We start from the raw sequence: 22,783 nt of genomic DNA on the forward strand, positions 1-22,783 counted from the left end.
AATAAAAGTGGGATCAAATCAAATTAACCTTTATTGTCAAAGTACAACATGTGTACAATGAGATTGGCTGAGCCTCCCTTCGTGCACCCCCCCAACACAACTCACAGTGACAACAAACACACAATCTTATTGCACCATATGAACTTATTGCATAAAGCTAATTATAAAAATAATAAATCAATGTTGGAATGCAATGATATCTAAATCTATCTCTGTGTTTTGAATCTTGATCTACTTTTCCAATGGTCTAATCCAATCCTTCACCTCTCAAAACTGATCATTAAAGTTCTATGCAGTGAAATAAACTAATGCTATCATTCTGAGATTCAGTTGTTTAATTTTTATAGTGCCAGAGGATACCTTTTTTTTGGCCTTTATTTTATAAGGACAATTAATCAAATCCCCCCTCCTGAATCTTTTCACAACTTGGTTCCTTACAGTACAATGTTTTTCAAAGCCCATCACCACAGCAGATGAGGGTCTCTGCAGTCCAAAGTAGTGGAAATTGAAAAAAAAAAAAAACTATGGAGAAAAAACATAATTTCTGAATGGGAGGGGAGGTGAATGTACTATTGTAGCCTCAATTCTCCTAACTTTTACCTATTTGTGTCTATTTTTTTTCTTTCCCAAACATTTACAATGATTATAAAAGTTTAGATGGTCTAATAAAAGTATTTTGAACAATCTTTTCTCTTTCTCTCTCACTGCTCCAAACGGCAACTATTGGTATTTATGTCCAATTTGGCCGATTGCTTTAGGCTAAATCAGAAGGAAACCTCCTCCGAGTTTTTGACTGGTAACAACATTGTGATTCGGATCTAAGGCGGCGTTTTGCATGGCTGGAACAGGAAGATCTGCACCGCCTCAGGCATCTCCGTCCCCGAATCTGGTGTATTAACTGAGATGGTGTGAGATCCACTATTCAAGTCCCACAACTCCACCCCCCCAACACTCCTCGCTGTAGGCGCTCATTGCGCAAGGACCATCTTAGGGCAGCCCCACCTATCTGGGGGAATTTTGTCTGAGGTCACTCCCCTCTCGAGTCGCGAATCGCAAGGCTACATAAATGCTCCCCTGTCGGCGAAACTGCTGGCGGCACCACTGAAGAAGGCTGGACGCTGCCGCTGAAAGCGCCTCGGCGGGGTAGCGGACTGGCACACGCTTCCCGTCGTCGCCCATCCAGGATGCTGGATTTGGATTACGCGCAGTGAGTGCGAGGGGAACTGGGTTGGGGGCGAACGGAGGGAGAGAGGGCAGAAGCGGACCCTGATGGGAGCCGCGGATTTGATATATTATACTTGCTTAAAGAAGCATAATGTTGTGGCATTTCACCGTGGGCACAGCGGATCCTCGTGTTTCGGGTTCGCATGTAAAAATGGACAGTGGCGCCTTCTTGAATCGCGCATCTTTCTTACCGGGCTGGTAGATTTTGGCCACAGAAGCGGACAGTTTTCCGCTTGACCGGCTCTAGCGCCTGCCTGTCCCTTTCAGTGGATCTGCGCGAGGTGCTAGAACTGGGCGCCTGTGGAACTCGGAGGGCTCTGCCCCGCAACGCTTGCAAAACAGACGCATCGCCTGGGAAAGACAGATGCTCATCGGCAGAGGTAGACAACTTATGGCTCATAACCCACATAAATCTCCAACATCCCTTTTTGGGACCCCCGGAGCCCCCTTTGGATCAGTGTCGCTGGAAAGAATGACAAAGTATCCCGTGGTGCTGAGCTGTTATACAGATTTAAATTAAAATATGAAATTCTAAAAGAAGCCTATCGTACAGTTAATAACTTCTGAAGTTCTCACCAAAGCCAGTTGCACCCACTTTATAGTCCTTAAGTCTCCCCAAATATAATGGGTAACCCTCAGCCACCTGAAGTTTGCCCACCAAAACGTCTAAAAAGAATGAAGCAAAAAGTTGGGGGCCAAAACTGAAAATTAAAAGGCTATTTTCTTGCTAGAAAACAGTTTGTATGCATGTATATTAAAATTGAGAAAGCAACATGTTTTTAATATTTCAGAAAACAATGTCAAAAGTCATACATGAAAATAAAGAGCTAGTTAAAATCTCATTGCTGGGAGTGAGGGCATAAAGGAGGCAGACCTGATTTAGATTCTATTACACTCAATCCCATTTTTACTTAAAAGGTTATCTAAGCACTGTACAGTTTTCATTCTCTTCTCACAACAACCCAGTGAAGAAGAACAGAATCTGTGATTACTTCTTCAGCGCTATGGTTGACCTAGGAGTTGAATTTAGGCAGATCCTTTTGGATCTTGGCTTTAGCAAAACAAAACAAAAAAACAACAATAAAAACATCTAAACATGATTGGAACTGTTTAGTGCTTTGATGGGATACCCTTTGCAGACTTGGAATTTTAAAAACTTCCCAAAAGAAATCCTTAGGAAATCACTCCCAAATGGACATCTTCATATAATCAACAGGAGTAGCTTTCATCTTGGGACATTTTTGTTCTGTCCTTCACTTCTTGAAGCTTAATGCAATCTAGTGTTTCACCCCATCTCTTTAAGTGTGTGCCAAATACACTAAGTGGACTTCATTTTTGACTCTGGTATTTTTATGCCTGTCTTATTTATATAGTAATATTTTGGCTGCTATTTCTCCCATTGCAGCCTTTTAGAAAATTGACTTATACAACTGTTTTGCAAAAAATGTGCAACAGTTGTAAGTATAGAGATAACTTCATACTTTGCCAGCTATTCTCCAAATTAGCAGCCTTGCTGCTATTTTTATTTTGTCATCTCCTGTACCTGACCAGATGTTCTGTATTCTAGGTTTCCGTCCAGCCCATACTTTTCTCCCTCTCACTTTTCTTCCTTTCCTGTTGTCTGTTATGCAAATATTGAGACTGGTGAAGGTTGGGAAAAATAGATTTGAATATTTCCCCAGCACAAGAGTGTGACAATGAGACAATGAACAGTTCTCTTGCTTTGTAGTTCTACTCAAAAATGCTGATTTTTTGCCCATGTCTACCCAGAGCTGGCCCATTTTGTTGAAGGTTGGGGTGCTGCCATGATTCTTTCAATATTAATATTAATTATAATGCTTTGTTCCCTAGAACCACGTGTGATTTTAGTCTGCTCGAAGCCACCTTGGGGAAATATAGTTTTTTGGTGTATTATTATTTATTAAAAAATAAAATTGCTTCAGCTGGTGAAGTGATCTTGGTTGACAAGTTTTTCCCCTCTTCATGCCAGTATAATCACAGCCAGGGTAAATGAAGGAATTAATAACTGCTTTTCTCAAGATACCAAATTGGATGTCTGAGATAGCTGACTAGCTCTAGTTAATGGTGAGATTGCTTCTGCCACTACCCTCCATACAGTAAATGTACAATGTAGAGCAAAGATGGTTATATATTGCACAATACTTGAAAGCCCCCTCCCCCTTCCTTATCTAGTATGAAGCCTTCCCTATCTAGATGCCCTGTGCTGAAGGTTAAAAGCAAAGTCAAAGTAACTGAGATGTGATTGAGTTGTTGGAGCAAAACATCTGAAGGAGCAAGTTGGAGGGAACTTGTTCTTTCTCCTATATCTCTCCTTTATGAAAAAAGCTGCTCCCTGTTTGAAAGTACTACATAGTTTATGTTCAGCCTTAGGAGTCACACTGTCTCTTTTCTTTCTTTGTATCATGGGCAGAGCCATGTACAATGATGTCATGGTAAGTGAATGGGTCATGCTGTAGGAGCTATCACCATCCCCCTCCTCCCCCTCTCCTCCTCCTTGCTTTCAGGCATTTTAACTTTTAACTTCCATAATTTCTTACTAGCATGGGGCTGTATCAAAATATGACAATGCTTTGCTATGCTGATGTATTAGCATATTGTATTTCCATCATCAATGCAATGCAGAAATGGCCACATTCATCCTTTTGGGAACTTGATATAACTCCTAATGAATTATTACTCACCCAGATTTAAAGAAGACATCTTATCCCAGGGGTAGGGAACTGTAGCTCCCAATTCCCCCCTTGGGGCTTTTGATGCCACATCCAAATGCACCCTAAGCTCTGAAAGGAATAGCAGCCTTCCCCACTCTCAGGCCTTCCAGATGTCAGAAAAGATTGCACGACAGAGCTCATTTTGTAAATCATTAGAATCTTTTATACCATTTTATTTTAATCGTTAAATTTATTTGCTGCCTATCTCATTGTGGGGCTATTTTATTTACAACAATCCCAGCACCTAAACCAGCGGTTCTCAACCTATGTGTCGCGACCCCATTTGGGGTCGATTGACCATTTCACAGGGGTCACCAAGCAAGGCTGTCTGCCATTTTTTCCCCTTTTCTGGCGGGTGCCTTACCTCCCTTGGGCTGGGCCAGCTGGTGGCTCAGCCAGTGGTCGGCCTGCTCCGTCTCTGCTGCTTGCCAGCTACGCCTCAGCCTGCGCAGGGGGCAGCACCACGCATGTGTGGCGCTCCCGGGCGGGGAAAGTCCTCGACTTACGAACAGTTGGGTAGTCCTTGACTTATGAACGGTTGGGTAGTCCTCGACTTACGACCTGTTTAGTCCTCGACATACGACCAGTTTAGTCCTTGACTTAACGACTGGTTGGGGGTTGCGGCATTAAAAAGGTTGAGAACCATTGACCTAAATCAGTGTTTCCCAAACTTGACAATTTTAAGGCATGTGGACTTCAACTCCCAGAATTCCACAGCCAGCGTTGCTGGCTGTGGAATTCTGGGAGTTGAAGTCCTCATGCCTTAAAATTGTCAAGTTTGGGAAACACTGACCTAAACTATAACACGGAACCAATGATTGGTTCAAAATTGGAAAAGGAGTCCGGCAAGGCTGTATACTGTCACCCTGCCTATTTAACTTATATGCAGAGCACATCATGAGAAAGGCAGGGCTAGATGAAACAAAAGTTGGAATTAAGATGACCGGGAAAAATATCAACAACCTAAGATATGCAGATGATACCACTCTAATGGCAGAAAGTGAAGAGGAACTAAAGAGCGTCTTGATGCGGGTGAAGAAAGAGTGCAAAAGTTGGCTTGAAACTCAACATTAAGAAAACCAAAATCATGGCATCCAGCCCTCTCAATTCCTGGCAAATAGATGGGGAAGAAATGGAGGTAGTGACAGATTTTATTTTTCTGGGCTCCAAGATCATCTCAGATGGGGACTGCAGCCAAGAAATTAAAAGACGCTTTCTCCTGGGGAGGAAAGCTATGGCAAATCTAGACAGCATACTAAAAAGCAGAGACATCACCCTGTCAACAAAAGTGCGTATAGTCCAGGCCATGGTTTTCCCAGTTGCAATGTATGGCTGTGAAAGTTGGACCATAAGAAAGGCTGAGCGCCAAAGAATTGAGGCCTTTGAACTATGGTGCTGGAGAAGACTCCTGCGAGTCCCTTGGACTGCAAGGCGTTCAAACCGGTCAGTCCTAGAAAAGATCAACCCCGACAGCTCTTTAGAAGGCCAGATCCTGAAGTTGAAACTCAAATACTTTGGCCACCTAATGAGAAGGAAGGACTCACTGGAGAAGATTGCTAGGAAAGATTGAGGGCAATAGAAGAAGGGGACGACAGAGAATGAGATGGTTGGATGGAGTCACTGAAGCAGTAGGTGTGAACTTAAATGGACTCCAGAAAATGGTAGAGGACAGGAAGACCTGGAGAAACATTGTCATGGGGTCACGATGGGTCGGACACGACTTCGCAATTAACAACAACAACAACTAATAATGGGAATTATGAAACCTGAAGTTCAATAAATATGAAGAACCCTTGATTTTAGGAAAATTAATTCAAAGAATAGGTTACGAAGCTAAAGATGATGTTAAATGGGGATGAATTGCAACTAGTAAGGATACTCAGTCTAGTGATTATATTTGTGGAATAAAAAAGGTTATATTGATTTCAATGAATTAATAGTAGTAGAGGAGGAAAAAAAATAGATTCTCTGAACACTTTCCAATTTTACTCTGAATGAAAATTCTGTAGGATTATATTATATAGAATTAGGTTTCATTCCCACTGGAGGACATGTATATGAAATCTGTACACGTTTTCCTTGCTTGCAGTCATTTCATTACCTGATTAGGTAACATCCTCAGTGCTAGTGAGCATGGAGTTTGCTTCCTGGTTATGCACAATAATTTGTCCTGCCGGTAGTTCCTTGATGTTGATATTATTTTCTGCTTAATTGTTTGTTAATCCATGCTTATCTGGATATTGGTTGCTGGAGAGGATCTGTTCTGAACTCCCCCCCTCCTTTTTAGCCTTTTTACAGTATTGTCTGTTTTGAAAAGTGTGTAAATATGGTTTACCTCTGTGTGTCTCTCTGTACAATTATATAATTTAGGTTTTGTTCCCCTTGATTAACACGAGACTAATAATCAAGCAGAAAATAATATCCTAATCAAAGAACAGCCAAGGAGAAATCTGCAACCCCACCACACTGGCAAGGCAAGCTATTGTCAGGAGCAGACCCCACACTCACTCGCGCTGATGATATTACCTAGTCAGATAAAGAAACATCTGCAAGCAAATAACCAAGCTCAGAAAGCACCCAGAGTTCATCTCTTACCTACATCTGTTCTCTTTTATTGGGGCATGTATATCTTGCATTTTTTTCACTTAAACCAAATGAAACTATAGGAATATATAAAATACATAACATTTTCTTCATCGTGGAGCTTTACCAGGCATTACTCCTGCTAAAGTGAAATAATGTCCTGCTAACATAATGTATTGTTGTCACCATCCAATAGTTTGTGTTTGATGTCCTCCAAATTTTCTCTTGCCCATCCATGTAGGCAACAAATGAAAGCCAAAGACAGCCCTGTTGGTTTTATTCTCCAGGATGTTGTGGCAACAACGAAAGGCAGCCAGGGTTGAGTGTTTGGTGGTACACAAGCCAATGGGAAGAGGCTGCATAAATCATGATCCCCATTCTGGGGATAATTTATACTGATAAATTAATAAGGAAAGCTCTAAGCTAATTATAGGACTGTCATACAGCATATATGTCTATTCAGTTGTAATCCCAGATCAATGTGTATAGAATTGCAGTTTCAAAATTAATCCCCTGCAACTGAAATAGGGATAATGAAAGTTGTTGTTAAGATTTATAAAATACTCTTCTACTCAAAGAAATCTTAACTGATTAAATTCCACTTTTATTTGATTGAACAAAGTGGAACTTGCTTCTGAATAAGCATGGCTATGTATAGATTTATGTGGTCTGTGAAAGAAAACCTTGTATTATCTACCCAAACAACAACTAAGAAAAATATACAGCAGGAAGTTCCTGTCATTCTGAGCCTAACTTTTTAGTGCTGGCTGTTTTAATCATTGTTCAATGTTCTTGGTAATACATGGGAACACGAGTTGAGAGACATGAGCTTAGTACAGGCATGTAAGTATAGGTAAGTATACCTGCTTACCAATTTTCTTTCTCTCTTCACAGGCCTGATGGATCCCAATATGGCTATATGGTAAGCATGTGATTTCGAATTCTGAATAGGGTGGAAATTTGAGACACCTGACCTAATTTTAGGAGGTTCAAACCTCTTTGTACTTTTTCTGTTAACCTGTTGAGAGTGAAGAAAAGAGTGGGAGGGAAGGAAGAGAGAGGAACAGACAAAGGAGGTTACCAGGTTACTTCTCATGGAGAATGGGAATGGCAGGTATGGGAGATGATTTAAAAAAAAAAGCCAAAATGGCAACCAAATGCATTGCAGCTATCATCTTGAATTCTCTCCCCCCCTCTCTCCCCCCCTCTCTCTCACACACATCAGTGGCCAAAGAATAGCCTGAAGTAATTGGCCTGACATAAATATATGACATATGGTTTATGAGATGACATCATCATGCACATCTTTCACCTCTCCACTGATGCATAATGAGATGTTGGCAGAAGTCATGACTGCAGAATTCATGGTGGGAAAATGTCAGTCTTGAAGCAAGGATTGGATAGATTGACAAGGCAGGGTCCCTTGCCTTCCTAATGGATCTTGGGAAATATTTCAGGAGTTTATATTATACTTACAACATCACTATGTTTCTCAGTTCCCTAGTGGATTTATCAGTGATTTGGACTCTTACAAGCAAGAATCCACATTTCCTCCCTGCCTTGGAGATCCAGAGAGCTCCCCAGGTAAGATTTATTTTAGTGGTTCAATATTTTACTGTGTAATGCAAAATTGTAAAGAAAACCAATCAGTTAAAAGGCCACGATAGAGGAGAAAATCCATCACTTAAAAAACAAAAGAAAACAAAAGTTTGAAATAAGATGCCATAGAAATCAACCACAAGGATCCCAGCTATCCTCACAAATAAATATGGTTTATCACTCTCTGACTTGCTGATTTATATAGGGCACTTTTGCCCAGCCTTAAAGAGCTCCAAGAAGCAACTCTTATCACTCACTTTTCTGCTTCACAGCTGCTGATCTCTCTTCTCCCCCTTCTTCCCCTCTGCTCTGGTCTCTTGCGCAATTTAGATTTAGTCATGTAACTAACCGCCACCTGACTTCTGGGACATTTCTGCATAGTTAACATTCATGGGAATCTGCCACAATAAATGCAATCTCATATTTAGGGTTTTTCTAGTCTTAGGAAGGTGGAAAGTGCCTAGGCATTGTGAGAGATCAGCCTCCTGTCGTAAATATTACTTAGAGCTCAAAACTCTTGATAAATAGTGGGCCTTTACATTTATCCTCTGAGCACTGTACTTAGGACATCCCTCTCATTTTATCACCACAACTACACCTCTATGGGGTAGAGTGAACTGAAAGAGAATGGTTGACTCACATTTCAGCAGTGAGCTTTCCAGTCAAGTGGGTATTTGCCTGGGTCTTACTATTCAAATTCATCACTTTAACCACTGCTTGACATTGCCAGTTACGTGTAGTGATGAAGGGGCTGGCCTAGGAACTGAGAGATTGAGTTCTAGGTCTCCCTTAGGCATGAAGGCCAGCTGGGTGGGTGAGCCACTTGCTCTCTTACGGCCCAGCCTACCTCACAGGGAGGTGATTGTGGGAACACAGGAAGCAGGAATATTTGATATATTCTCTGCATACCAAATCTAACAATCCAATAATAACGTAACTATTACTACTCCTCAATAACAATATAATTATTGTTAATCTCAGCCCATGGGAGCACTTAGGTGATCTTGTTTGCATTGTGAGCTTGACGTAGAAAGTGAATGGCCATTTCTATATTACTGCTGAAAAAACCAGCATGATCACATTCCATATTGATACCAGGACTCAATGTCAACTGAAAGCAGCCTTTACTTGCCTCGAATGTCTGCTACCAGCCTACTGTGGCCGACTGAGTGGCTGAACAAATGGCCGTTTTGCTCAGTTCACCCAGCAGGCTTAGCCTTGTGGAAGCTTCGATAGACAATCTTCCAGGGCCAGTGCAGGAAGCTCCTTTGAGTTTAACATAAAAGTCCAACGTGTTTAGTCTTCCCATTTTACCGAAAGGCTACTTTTTATCCTCATTTGCTGCAGTCTTTGCAAGCATTGGAAGAGCTCTTCACATTTTTCTTGGAAGGGGGGGAAATGACACTTCTTTCCTCAGTAGGCAATGCATGTACTGCCTTGGTGGCAAATGGAAAGGGAAATGTGGATGTTCATTCTATGAACATGTATGTAGTGGGTCTATGTGCTAGCAAATAACATTCCTGATGAACGACATCTTCCTCACTGTTTCTGCTTTGGTCCTCTTTTAGCAGGATCACCAAAACCACACTTCTTACGTAGCTTGAAAAATGTAAGTGCATGGGACTATTTTAAGCACACACCATATTTTTCATTGGAAGTTATAATCAATAACAAACAACACAAATGCAAGAATTACATTAGCAAGAAGCCAAAGGGAAACCAAGTATTGCAATTTGTCTGATAGAAGAGATACAAAGTCCCAAGTAGAATTTGCAACAAAATATTGTACTGAAAAATATTGTTTGATGTCCTACTTAATGAGCCAGCAAGCCTCTTTTGAAATGCTTCATTAGCATTTATCCTATGATAGCCCCTTGCCTCGATATCTAAAGATAGTTCTTGTTTGAAAATAGATAGTACTAGTTAGTCTGATTAGAGATTCATACTTTGCAAATCGAGTTTGCTATAATATAGGAGTTAAACATGTTCCTTATTCTATTGTATGAAACCCACCTTCTGAGCTATTCAGTGAGCCCACTGCTGCCTTGGCGGATTTTGCTCCCTGGTGGGGAAAAGCAAGACTGCAAATATGCATTAGGGTACAGCTTGCTATTCCTATGCAAATTCATGGTGGCAGATATTTGCACAGACCCTACTTTACAGTTGCCCAGAACACAGAGAGCTCTTTGTAGTCAGCTCTGTGCATCATCCATCTCTTGTATCTGAGCAAACCAACTGAGCACTGAAGCCATTCTCTTAGGGTGATGGGGGGAAAAGAAGCATTATGTAGGCCTCCTCCCCTGGAAAACCTCAACAGTCAAGGGCAGAACCACACCTCTAAGCAAGTAGTGGACATGAGTGCAAATGATACACAGGGATTCCCTTATCCCTCCCCACAAGAATGCCCACCAGTCTTATCAGCAAAAGAAAAGAGAACAGCACATGAAACCATCTGAAAGGAAAGTCCACAGATGGTCCAGGTGATCTTCAACTTACAATCATTTGTTTCGTTCAAAGTTATAACTGCACTAAAAAGTGACTTATGAGTATTTTTCACACTTACGACAGTTACTGCATCCCCATGATCACATGATCCAAATTAAGATGATTGGCAACGGACTCATATTAATGACAGTTACAATGTCCTGCAGATATATGATCATCTTTTGTGACTTTCTGACAAGCAAAGTCAATGGGGAAGCCAGTTTCACTTAATAACCATGTTACTAACTTAACAACTGCAGTGATTCATTTAACAACTGTGGCAAGAAAGACTGTAAAATGGGGCAAAATTCACTTAGCAACTGTTTTGCTAGCAACAGAAATTTTGGGCTCAATTGTGGTTGTATGTCAAGGACTACCTGTAACTGATCTGTGATTCTATTTTATTTACTTGATTTCTGATACTACTAAGAAGCTGGAAGCTTGCCATTGAAAGCTGCCTGTAATAGGGAGTATAAAAAAGCCATCAAGAACAGCAGACTAGGGAAGCAGCAGTCTTATTTGCTGTTTTTTTCTGATCTGCTCTTTGCATGCTGACTGTGTGGGAAGGACCTCCTCTTCTCTTTGTCCTCTTTGTGGAAAGTAAGTTGGGTCAAGACAAAGATGTGATATTCCTTTGCGTTTCTTTATTAATTCAAGGTCTATCCCCATTTTGCTCCAGTAATTATAGGCAATATGTACAGAGCTCTTGCTTTCCATTTCCTCCTTAAAGGCTTCTAGAATAGTCAGAGACAATGACTGGCTTCATGTCACTTAGTAGGTTTTCATGTGGAGAGTAGATCTGGCCTTCAACCTCCTAATCCAACACCTAACTCTTAGAGCACACGGTCTTTCTTTTTCTCTTCTGCCTGTTTTCAGTCCACTTGTATGGAACTGTAGTTGATGATGACCAACTGGCTACTGCAGATAGTCCTTGGCCTATGACTATTTGTTTAACAATGATTCAAAGTTACAACAGGATCAGAAAAAATGACTCATGACCCATCTTCAATGTTATAACCATCACACAACCCCCAGAATACATGATTGCTATTCTGATAGTTGGCAACCGGTTCGCATTTGCAATGGGTGTGTGTCTTACGGTCATGCGATTGTAAGTTGCAGCCTTCCCAGCCATGACAAGCAAAGTCAATTTGGGAAGTTGGATTTGCTTAACAACCATGTTAATTGCTTGATGCTCCCAATGACCACAGTAAAAATTTAGTAACTATATGTGAATATTTTTATTTTCTATGTATATAAATTGAGTGTGAATGTGTATTGAGTGTTTGGGGTATGAGAATGGTGGAGTCGGGGGTGGAGCCTGGTACCCCCTCTGTTGAGTGCAATAGCAAAAGTAGGGGGGGCAGGACTTACCCTTGGGCTTGGTCTGTATGGAAAGCTAGTCCGGTCAGGAAGGGAGAAGGCTGGTGAGGTTGGGGGTGCTCCGGGGAGGGGAGAAGGTCGGAGCATCCCGGTCATGACTGGGATGGGCAGATATGGCGGAAGCCGAGGGGCAGGCCATCTTTGGGGAACGAGGACTCGCTATGTTAGAGCGATTCCTTGTTCCGGCCCCTCAAAAGGCTCATCCTGTAGTACTGGTGACAGGGGAGTACAGGGCCCTAATTGTAGGCTGCTGTTGCTTAATGCCAGGTCCGTTGTCAGCAAAGCCCCCCTTGTCCGTGATTTAATATTGGACAGCGGGGCGGACCTGGCATGTATAACCGAAACCTGGCTGGGCCCTGAGGGGGGTGTTTCCCTCTCGGAGATGTGCCCGGATGGGTTTGTGGTGCTTCATCAGCCTCGACATCAGGGCAGGGGTGGGGGAGTGGCAGTCATCGCTCGGAAGTCCTTGAGCCCTAATGGGATTCCTGCCCCGGAGGTTGTTGGGTGTGAGTCCCTCCTATTGAAGTTGGGTTCACGGGTTCAGTTGGGCTTGCTGCTGACGTACCTACCTCCCAGCTGCATTGCAACAGCCCTGCCTGCGTTGCTGGAGTCAGTAGCCGGGTTGGCGGTGGAGTTCCCCAGACTTATAGTACCGGGGGACTTTAACCTACCATCATTCGGCGATTGCTCAGAGGCGGTGCAGGAGTTCATGGCTTCCATGGCAACCATGGACCTGACCCAGCTAATTCAGGATCCAACTCATAGGGGTGGTCACACACTTGACCTTGTGTTTCTCTCGGGGCAATGGAGACATAATCTGGAATTAAGGGGAATAGAGATCTCGCCCTTGTCATGGACAGATCATTTCCTATTGAGGCTGGACTTCAGAGCATCACTCCCCCATCGCAGGGAGAGGGAGCCGACTAGGTGGTTCCGCCCCAGGCGCCTAATGGACCCAGATCGGTTCCAGGAGGAGCTTGGGGAAATACCTGACTCCCTTGTCCACAACTCGTCCGGGTCCCTGGTTGCGGCCTGGAATGAGGCGGCGTCCGGGGCCCTGGATCGAATTGCGCCTTTGCGACCTCTCTGTGGTGGTGGTCCCCGGAGGGCGCCTTGGTTTACTGAGGAGCTCCGGGAGATGAAGCGCCACAAGAGACGTCTAGAGCGACGTTGGAGGGCCAGTAACTCTGAATCTGACCGATCACTATTAAGAGCCTATCTTAGGACTTATTTAGTGGCGATAAGGGCGGCAAAGCGTGTTCACTTTTCCGCACTTATTGCGTCCGCAGAATCTCGCCCGGCCGCCTTGTTTAGGGTGACCCGCTCCCTTCTTAAAGTGGAGGAGGCGGAGGAACCCTTGCAGGGGAGAGCTGAGGAGTTTGTTCAGTTTCTTTCGGACAAAATCGCTCAGATTCAGAGAGACCTGGACTCCGACTGGGCAGTGCCAGCCGAGTTGCCAGGGGCTGGTCTTAGTCATGTTATCTGGAGCAAGTTTGAGCCTGTGACCCCTGATGAAGTGGACAAGGCCGTGAGGGCAATGAATGCCGCCACCTGTTTATTGGACCCGTGCCCCTCCTGGCTGGTTTCCGCCAGTAGGGAGGTGACACGAGGCTGGCTCCAGGCGATAATCAATGCCTCCTTGATGGAGGGGTCTTTCCCGCAACCTTTAAAGGAAGCGGTGGTGAGGCCCCTCCTCAAGAAGCCTTCCCTGGACCCAGCTGTTTTGAAGAACTTTCGTCCCGTCTCCAACCTCCCCTTTGTGGGGAAGGTTGTAGAGAAGGTGGTGGCGTCTCAACTCTTGCGATCCTTGGATGAAACTAATTATCTGGACCCTTTTCAATCTGGTTTCAGGCCCGGCTACAGCACTGAGACTGCTTTGGTCGCACTGACCAATGACCTCTGGCGAGCCCGGGATAGGGGTTATTCCTCTATCCTGGTGTTTCTTGACCTCTCGACGGCTTTCGATACCATCGACCATGGTGTCCTTCTGCGTCGTCTCGTAGAGGTGGGGGTGGGTGGCACCGTATTGCGGTGGTTCTCCTCCTACCTCTCTGACAGGTCGCAGTCGGTGTTGGCGGGCAGACAGAGATCGACCCCTAGGCGCCTCGATCATGGGGTGCCTCAGGGCTTGGTCCTGTCCCCCCTCCTTTTTAACATCTACATGAAACCACTGGGTGAGATCATTTGGCGACACGGGGTGAGGTATCATCAGTACGCGGATGATACCCAATTATATATCTCCACCCTGTGTCCTTTCAGTGAAGCAGTCGACGTGATGTGCCGGTGCCTGGAAGATGTGAGGGTCTGGATGGGGGTGAACAGGCTTAGACTCAACCCTGACAAGACCGAGTGGCTCTGGGTCTTGCCTCCCAAAGGCCAACTGGATGGTCCATCATTAGTCCTGGGGGGGGCAAATTTACCTCCCTCAGTGCAGGCACGCAACTTGGGTGTCCTCCTGGACTCACAGCTAAATTTGGAACAACATCTATCGGTTGTGGCCAGGGGGACCTTTGCACAGGTTCGCCTAGTGCACCAGTTGCGGCCTTATTTGGACCGGGAGGCTTTACTCACAGTCACTCATGCCCTTGTCACCTCAAGACTGGATTACTGTAACGTGCTCTACATGGGGCTACCCTTGAAGGGCGTTCGGAGACTGCAGTTGGTTCAGAACGCAGCTGCGAGAGCGATTGTGGGCGCGCCAAGGTACGCCCACGTGTCACCTATCCTCCGTGAGCTACACTGGCTTCCTGTGGGTCTCCGGACGCAATTCAAGGTGTTGGTTATCACCTTTAAAGTCCTTCATGGCATAGGGCCAGGTTACTTACAGGACCGCATTCTGCCGCACAGCTCCCAGAGACCGGTGAGGTCCCAAAAATTGGGCCTCCTTCAGGTCCCATCGGCCAGACAATGTCGGCTGGCGGGCACTCGGGGAAGGGCTTTTTCTGTGGTGGCTCCGACCTGGTGGAATCAACTTCCCCCCGAGGTTCGAACTACTCCCACCCTGCCAGCCTTTAAGAAAGCCACTAAAACTCTCCTGTTCCGGCAGGCCTGGGGCTGATGTCCCCAGGGGGCCGGGATATGATCGGACTCGCGGTATGACTGTATTATTTTATTTTATTGTTTTATGATTGTTTTAACTCTGTACGCCGCCCTGAGTCCTTTGGGATTGGGCGGCATATAAATATTTGAAAATAAATAAATAAATAAATAAATATCGCTTAGCGACTGAAATTTCAATGCCAATTGTGGTTGTAAGTTGAAGATTACCAGTAAATACAAAACAAGAGCAGATGAAAGGGCAGATGAGGCTCTACTGATTTCCAGTAGATGTGCAGGTTTGTTTATTTGTTTATTGCTTTATTTTAAGCATTTTTGTGGCTGCCCAGTTCAAACCAAGTGCCACATATATAACTAAAACAAATAAACAATTTAATGGCAATCAGAAGCTAAAATTTGCTATATCTTACCAATGGAAACTCTGCTCAACCTGAGCTAAGTGTCCATGGAAAGAACCATTTCTTAACTATTTTCTGAAAGCCTGAAAGGCTGGGCCTGGTAGTTATTCCAGTGTATGGTGGAAAAAGAGTTGCAGTAGCTATTCCTTTTCATTACACTTCACCATCCCTTCTAGCTGGTAGATTTTGGTTGCAATGAATAGTCAAAGGAAACACCTACTAACCTGAAGTTTGTGTACGTTTGCTGATGACTTTGGATTATTTTTTAATAGGATGCTCTTGAACAATGAGCTTCTCTAGGTCTTTTGGATCCTTCTTTTTGACATGGGATTTTGTCTTTCAGAGTCTTGTATGAACTGGCTAGAGATGCAAGAACCTGGATATGAACCCTTTGAGATAGGACACCTGGCTCAGCTGCAGAATGTCCAACCCTCCTACCCCCCTGGCACTTACCCCCAGCCACAGCTCTCTTTGGAACCAGTCTACAACCACGAGGGAATGATGCCGGCCCAGAATTCAGCTATGGTATTCAAGGATGAATACAACACTGAGGTAATGGGCGGAACCTCAGTATCTGGGAAGGGGAAAGGAATCTGGATCCCTTAGATCTCCTTGGGAATACCATGACTCTTTTCCTATCAGGTTATTTCCGGACATATGGATTTCCTGGCCAGCATAGCTTTTGCTAATGACTTATGACCACAGTAGGTCCACAATTTCAGTTGCTAAATAAGGCAGTTGTTAAATGAGTCACACTTTATTTACAACCTTTTTTGCTTCAGTTGCAAGTGAATTGCTATAGTTGATAAGTTAATCAGTCTGTCGTTTAGTGAATCCAGCTTCCCCCGTTCACTTTGTTTGACAAAAGCTGGCTGGGAAGGTTGCAGACTGAGATCATGTAACTCCAGGATGCTGCAACTGTCAAAAGTATATGTCAGTTGCCAAGTGCCTGAATTTTGATCACATTACCATGGGGAATCTAAAATGGTCGTAAGTGTGAGAACTGGTCATAAGCCATTTTTTTCAATGCCATTGTAACTTTCTAAACAAATAGCTGTAAGTTGAGGACTACTTGTACTGTTGGTTAAGCAAGGGATATGAAATCATTAACCCTCGAGTTTTCGGACAAGAGAATGGGGAGTTGATAAAAGAAAATACTATTGGAATTTAGCTGTTCTAGATGGGGGAATGAGGTAGGAGCATTACTTGCATTGTGATCTGTATTTTGCAGTTTTCCCATTGTCAGTCATATATATATATATATATATATATATATATATATATATATATATATATATATATATATATATATATGACAAGAGATAGAGTTTTCTGCATGGTGTAATCTTTGGACCTTAGAAAGGTATGAGGAAATGCTGTCAACAAAACATGGCAGTATATTCTATTTTAAAATTGAACCAGTGTAAAATGGAGACCTTTTGACAGTACACATGGTTTTAGAGATCTTTGGGGCAGGAAGTGTAAGACAAATAACCTTTTTCCTATCCCCAAAAGTATTTCTTTGCTATGTAACATTAAAAGGTTCAGATTATAAAGCTGTCTTTCATATAAAAGAAACAGATCAACTGGAGAACCATTTAACTTTTGTAATAATCTATGTAATCCAGTTTGGTCCTTACTCTCAAGACTGGCAACTACTATTTAAATGTTTCATTCCATTAAATTGTCATTTGATCTCTACAGATCTATCTGCCATACGAACAATATTCTGCTCCAAGGGAAATATGTAGCCCATTGTCAGAAGAGGGGGAAATTCACAAGGATGGCCGGAATCTGGAAGTATCTTCTGAGAGTGACTTGGATGAGAATCTCTTGTCTAGGTTTGATTCTGGTGAGTGGAGAGTAAGAATCCTCAGAAAGTAGATAATGCCTCCAAAGATGACAGAGGGCCCAGAGTATTGATCTGCAAGCTAATAAAGTATGCCCCAGGCACAAACCATCACTAAGAAATCAATCCACAATAGATAATTTAGGCATATGATCCGAGAACACAGCTGCTATCTACAGCCTGGCATTGGGCAGATGTATTAGATTCTACTTCCCTTCTTTCCCAACAGATGTGGCCCAGCACATCCAAAGAGCATCTGGATGAGGGAATGCAGCTTGCTCACTAAATTTCGGAAGGCACAATATGTGGGCTAGATTGAGAAATTGAAAAGCATTTCAGACACATGCTGGAGCACTGCTAAGACAACTGAATGTTTACAATTAAGAGGAATTGAGCTTGGTATCTGTGGAGATTCTCAGTCATCCAGGTCATGGTTGCCCCAAAGATACCTTTTCAAAAGGCAACTGAACTTTGCTTTACTTTTAAGATGTTTCATTTCTCATCTATTCTTCAGAATTGAAGAAGTTTCCTGGATGAGAAGCAAAATATCGTCAAGGAAAAACAAAGTCCAGCTGTCTTTTGAAAAAGCACCTTTGAGACAATTGAGCTTGGTGTATTTTTTAAGGTTTAGCAACTTTCTTATTTAATGACTGTTTGCAGTTACAATGGTGATGAAAAAGTAATTTTATGACCAATCCTTGCATTTCAACCTTCGCAGATCCCTAAAGCAACGGAAAGTTGAAGTGAGATTGTAAACACAATCCTAGTTAACCACCACTTTGCTTACTGACTGAGTTGCCAATTCCAATTGTGGTTGCTAAATAAGGATTTTCTTTATCAGAATATGCTACTAAGAATCTGTAACCATCTACCATCTCAAGGAAGTTGATTATTATTCCACAAAGGAAAATCTCTTAATTATTAATTCTTGTTTTGCCTGCTTATGTCTTAGCTGTACGTATATATGGGAATTCCTTTCTTAACCCCTTGCCCCCTCTCAATCTTAGAATCAGTTCTACATTCATTCTGAAACGGGTAACTCTGCTTTTTGTCATGGTAGCGTTAACTATTGGTCTATAGTATACAATTAATAGTGAGGATTCTTCAACCATCTTTCTTATTTATACTATTATGCCACAGTGCTAGCTTGATGCATTGTTCACAGGTGCTGTTTAGTGAAATGAAGTCCATATTGATATTATGCAAAAAATCTCTTGTTCCTATTCGACCTCTCTAGAATAGCCTATAAAACAACCAATGGTTGCTTTGCATGATTAGCTGAATGGAAGAAATCCTGTGATATGATGCTAGAACCCTATCTATTCCCAGCCTTGAGTAACTGTTCCTATTTTCTGAACAAATGAGGAAGTTTAAGGGCAGTGTTCATCTGGATTACAAAACAAGCATCAGGGTCAATCTCCATTCTTGGGAGAATTTTCTTAGAGCTAAATGGTGAAATGTCAGGATTGTGATCTTCCTCCACCCTCCACAAGAAGTCCTCCCCCCCCCCCATGGTATCCTAACTCTTGGAGGAAATCCAAAAAGAGATTTTACTTTAATTTGCCATCAGGGATTCAGGCAGACAAATGGGAAATTTGTCGCAGAGATTTTTAGCCTCATGACATGCTGAAAAGCCCTCTCGGACCTCTGCCATCCTTGAGAATAAGAGAGGCTGCAGTCATGGCAATCTGGTTTCTTTCCTCCTTGGGGGAGTGCTTTCCTCTGAACAGCAGACGGTGGGGGGCATCTGACACATCTGTCTATCCCGATCTTTGGTCTCTTCTGCAGGCTCTCGCCGAAAACTCCGCCTCTACCAGTTTTTGCTGGAGCTCCTTGAAGGTGGTGACATGAAAGAATGTGTGTGGTGGGTGCAGCGTGATGCAGGCATCTTCCAGTTCTCTTCAAAGCACAAGGAGCTTCTGGCACATCGCTGGGGCCAGCAGAAAGGCAACCGCAAAAAAATGACCTACCAAAAAATGGCTCGAGCTCTGCGCAACTATGGCAAAACGGGTGAGATCCGCAAGGTGAAAAAGAAGCTCACGTACCAGTTTGGGACCTCACTGCTGAGCCCATCACCTTCTTCCTAAAGCCCTCAAGACTCCTGGGCCAGAATAACCTCCCATGAAATGCTTCCTCTGTTGGCTTTCTTGAAAACTATATTTGGGCATTTGCCAGTATGGCTGTATTAGAAAACCTGCCAGATGCTTTGCATTAAGCAAGGAGGGAGGATCTGAAAGCAATGAGGGCTTTTATTGGATGGGGGGATCTGCACTTTAGGGGAAGGTTTCTGGACCAGGACTTGGGGGGAGGGTTCCTTTTTGGGATGGGAAAATGGAGTTCAGCTAAGATGCATCTGGCTGGGATTCCTGGATTGATCTTTCCTGGATGGTTTGAGAACCAGTGCTCATATCAACTCTTTTGGGGGGGTCTTGGTGGAATGAAAAAGGAATGAAACAGCAGCAGAGCTGCTAAATTATTTTTGAGTATGGCCTTAATGGATTTATGGCCCCTCCTTAAAATATTTGTAGTGTCTTCTTACAATTGCACAGAGCTCAGTCCAATGCTTCCCTTATTCTCTTGCCATTCCATGCCTTACTGTTTCATCAACATGAATGACCTTTGGAGCAAGTAGGAAAATTGTGCAGAGCACACTTCTGGAACTCTTTCCAATCTCTTAATAGCTACTTCATTCATATGACCAGGAAGGTAGAGGGACTCGGCTTAGAATGGATGAATCAGCCACAATCTAAGTTACTGCCCTGATTCAACCCATTTTTTTTTATCTTTTGCCAACTTCCTTCCTCACACCAAATTTGGTTCTGTTCTGTTCAGTTTTTAGAAAATAATCTGGAAAGACAGTTGGTTAGAGTCTTTTAAAACATCTATACAGTTTCTTTAAATAATTTCTTTCCAACATTCTTTTGACTTGGAAAGAATAAAGAAAATTGGTAAGGAGAGGCATCATCCCACAAGTACTGGTCTGAAAAAGTACTCCTCTCTTGTCCTTTGATGCAACAACTACTCTGGAAGAAAACCAGAGGCAGATATGCACCTTGAGATTTATATGAATTCTTTGGTTTGATATAATCCTTTATGGCAGCTCCACACAAAGATTTGGTAGCAACTCAAAATTTTTATATTTTTGCAGCATTGATAGTATTGGAGGACTGAGCTAAATAATTTCCAATTCATCTCTGGTATAAGTTGTCCTTGGCTTATGACAACAATTAGGCCTGGAGTTGCTGTTGCTAAGTAAAGCAGTTTGTATTGTTCAGCAATGACCATGTGGGTTGTTGAGCAAGAACCTCATCTGACCACAACTTCTGACTTCCTGCCAGCTTCATTACTGAAGTTACTTGTCAGTAGTCAGTAGAGAACTTAGGAAATTGTGATCACATGACTGTGGGGATACTGTGATGGCTGGAACTTCGAGAACCCACTATAAGTTATTGAGCACTGTCCCAAGCTTGAATGTTCTCTGAGCATTCAAGGTCATAACCTGAGGAACATCTGAACCTTGACTTTGATAATTTTGTAGCACCCTCTCAGTTTTTTCAGTTTCTTCTTTCAGAAAGAAACCATAATTTATGAGTTTGCTAGTTTCCCTTTCTGTACTGGAAGTAAGGGGATATTTGTTGCTTACAGCATTGTTTTTCAACCTTGGTAATTTTAAGATGTATGGACTTCAACTCCCAGGAGGAAGTCACTTTTCTCTCAGTGTTGAAGTTCATGCAGCTTAAAGTTGCCAAGGTTGAAAATTAGTGCTCTAGGTTCAGCAAAGTTTGGATCAGGGCAGTGATCTTTACTTCTAGTTCTTCAGTTGGTAGAAGCAATCACTTACAAATTGCTTCTAAAGATTGAGAAATGAGAACAGTGGAGATGTGGAAATGGCCTGAGTTAGCATCATTTGAGCATCATGATGGGAAGGAAGCAGATTATTCATGTCGGTGAGACTTTCTACTAGTCTCTCCCCTTGGGAGTCAAGACAGACGTACCATTTTTGATAAATCATGTTTTGTTTAGCCACAGTTTGCTGGCTTAACTAGAATTGGTTGTGTAATCAAATCACTGTGGTTTGTTGAGTTACAGCTAATCAGGTTGTGCAACTCCAGTTTTGTGGGCTGGCCTTTTGTAACTGGAGGAAGCACAAGATGAGGCCCAGAGGGCTTATGTCTAAGAACAGGCAGGTTAAACATGAGAGAGCTCTCAGGAGGGAGGGATATAATAGATCTTCAAATAGTAGAAAAAAATATAGTGTTGATGGGGTGGGGCAGCAATGGGGGGGGGGGCAGGGGGACACTCAAATTTTTGGCCCAGGACTTGAGTGTATAATATAGAGTTGAAATGTTTATTTAATACTACAGAGTGAGGAGTTTTTGGTTAAAATCTGATTATTTTTAAAATGGATATCTTTTGTACATATTTTAGAAATTGCTAATAAATGTTTACAACAACAGTGAATTTAGTTGCAGCTGAATTGTTTTGCAGTCATTCAAACACTGGGAGGGAAGGATGCTGGTGGGGGAAGCTCTTTGCACTTTAAGTAGCCTTTCTCCAGCCAAATAGAAGGAAAAGCACGAAAGAATGGTCAGACCAGGGCATCTGTGTATGTGATGAGGGGAGAAAACTAATCAGGATGGTGGCAGGAATCATGTAGTTTCTTGTTTATGCACCTCATTGTGCAGGGATAGGCTGGCTGGCTCAGGAATTCTGGGAGTTGAAGTCCACGAGTCATATAAAAGAGCCAAGGTTGTCTACCCCTGTCATAGTGCATTAAATGGTGTTCTGACTACCATATTGTCTTTCTTAATCCCTCCCTGCAAATTCTCTTGGATGGCAAATTTGGCCAATTTTATTTTACCTTGCCCTTGTTCTATTTAATTTACCTCTGCAAATCCCAGAATCTGTATGAGATGGCTCCTTCTGTGTTTTTGGTACTCTATCAAAAATAATTTTAATTTTAATATATAGCATCCTTCACAAACCAAATGAGTTTAAGCTACAAATCCCATGCTGGCTGAGAATTCTGGAAGCCACAGACCCAACTTCTCCGGAAAGCATCGTCTTGGAAAAGGCTGGGGTGTTGGGTTTCTTTTTAATTTAGATGTTTTTCTCCCAAACTTTGCTTATATCTTTGCACTTCTTTTTGAACTCCACAATATCCTTCTCAGTGTGACATAGTTAAGAAAAAGAACAGAACTATATTCACAGTGTTGTAGTTGCCACTTGACATTTTTGACACACCCACCCACACCCACACTGGATGCCCATGCCACTCAAGTCTAAGGACAAAAGCTGGTATCAAAATAAGCCATCATCATAACGGAGAGGGAGTTTGAAATTTGAAATTGATCATTAACATTGAGCACTCTGAATTAAGTGACCATGTGACTAGGGCACACTGTTATAATCCTTAATAGAGATATATTTCTGTGTAAGTTTTCATGTGATGATAATAATTTACTACATGTATA

At 42.8% G+C, this 22,783-nt stretch overlaps 1 protein-coding gene across 1 annotated transcript; it reads left to right on the forward strand.

The window, feature by feature from the left end:
• The first annotated feature begins 850 nt into the window (after nucleotides 1-850).
• Nucleotides 851-21,770, forward strand: SPIB (Spi-B transcription factor). The gene is made up of 6 exons (XM_039360234.1): nucleotides 851-1,207; nucleotides 7,434-7,461; nucleotides 8,036-8,123; nucleotides 15,804-16,012; nucleotides 17,165-17,312; nucleotides 19,098-21,770. Exons 1-6 carry the CDS (start codon nucleotides 1,185-1,187, stop codon nucleotides 19,394-19,396), a joined length of 795 nt encoding a protein of 264 aa, XP_039216168.1. The 5' UTR covers nucleotides 851-1,184; the 3' UTR covers nucleotides 19,397-21,770.
• Nucleotides 21,771-22,783: the final 1,013 nt, after the last annotated feature.

The sequence above is a fragment of the Crotalus tigris genome, unplaced genomic scaffold (genome assembly GCF_016545835.1).
Source record: "Crotalus tigris isolate CLP2741 ecotype Arizona unplaced genomic scaffold, ASM1654583v1 scf7180000019161.1078591, whole genome shotgun sequence".
Taxonomy (NCBI): domain Eukaryota; kingdom Metazoa; phylum Chordata; class Lepidosauria; order Squamata; family Viperidae; genus Crotalus; species Crotalus tigris.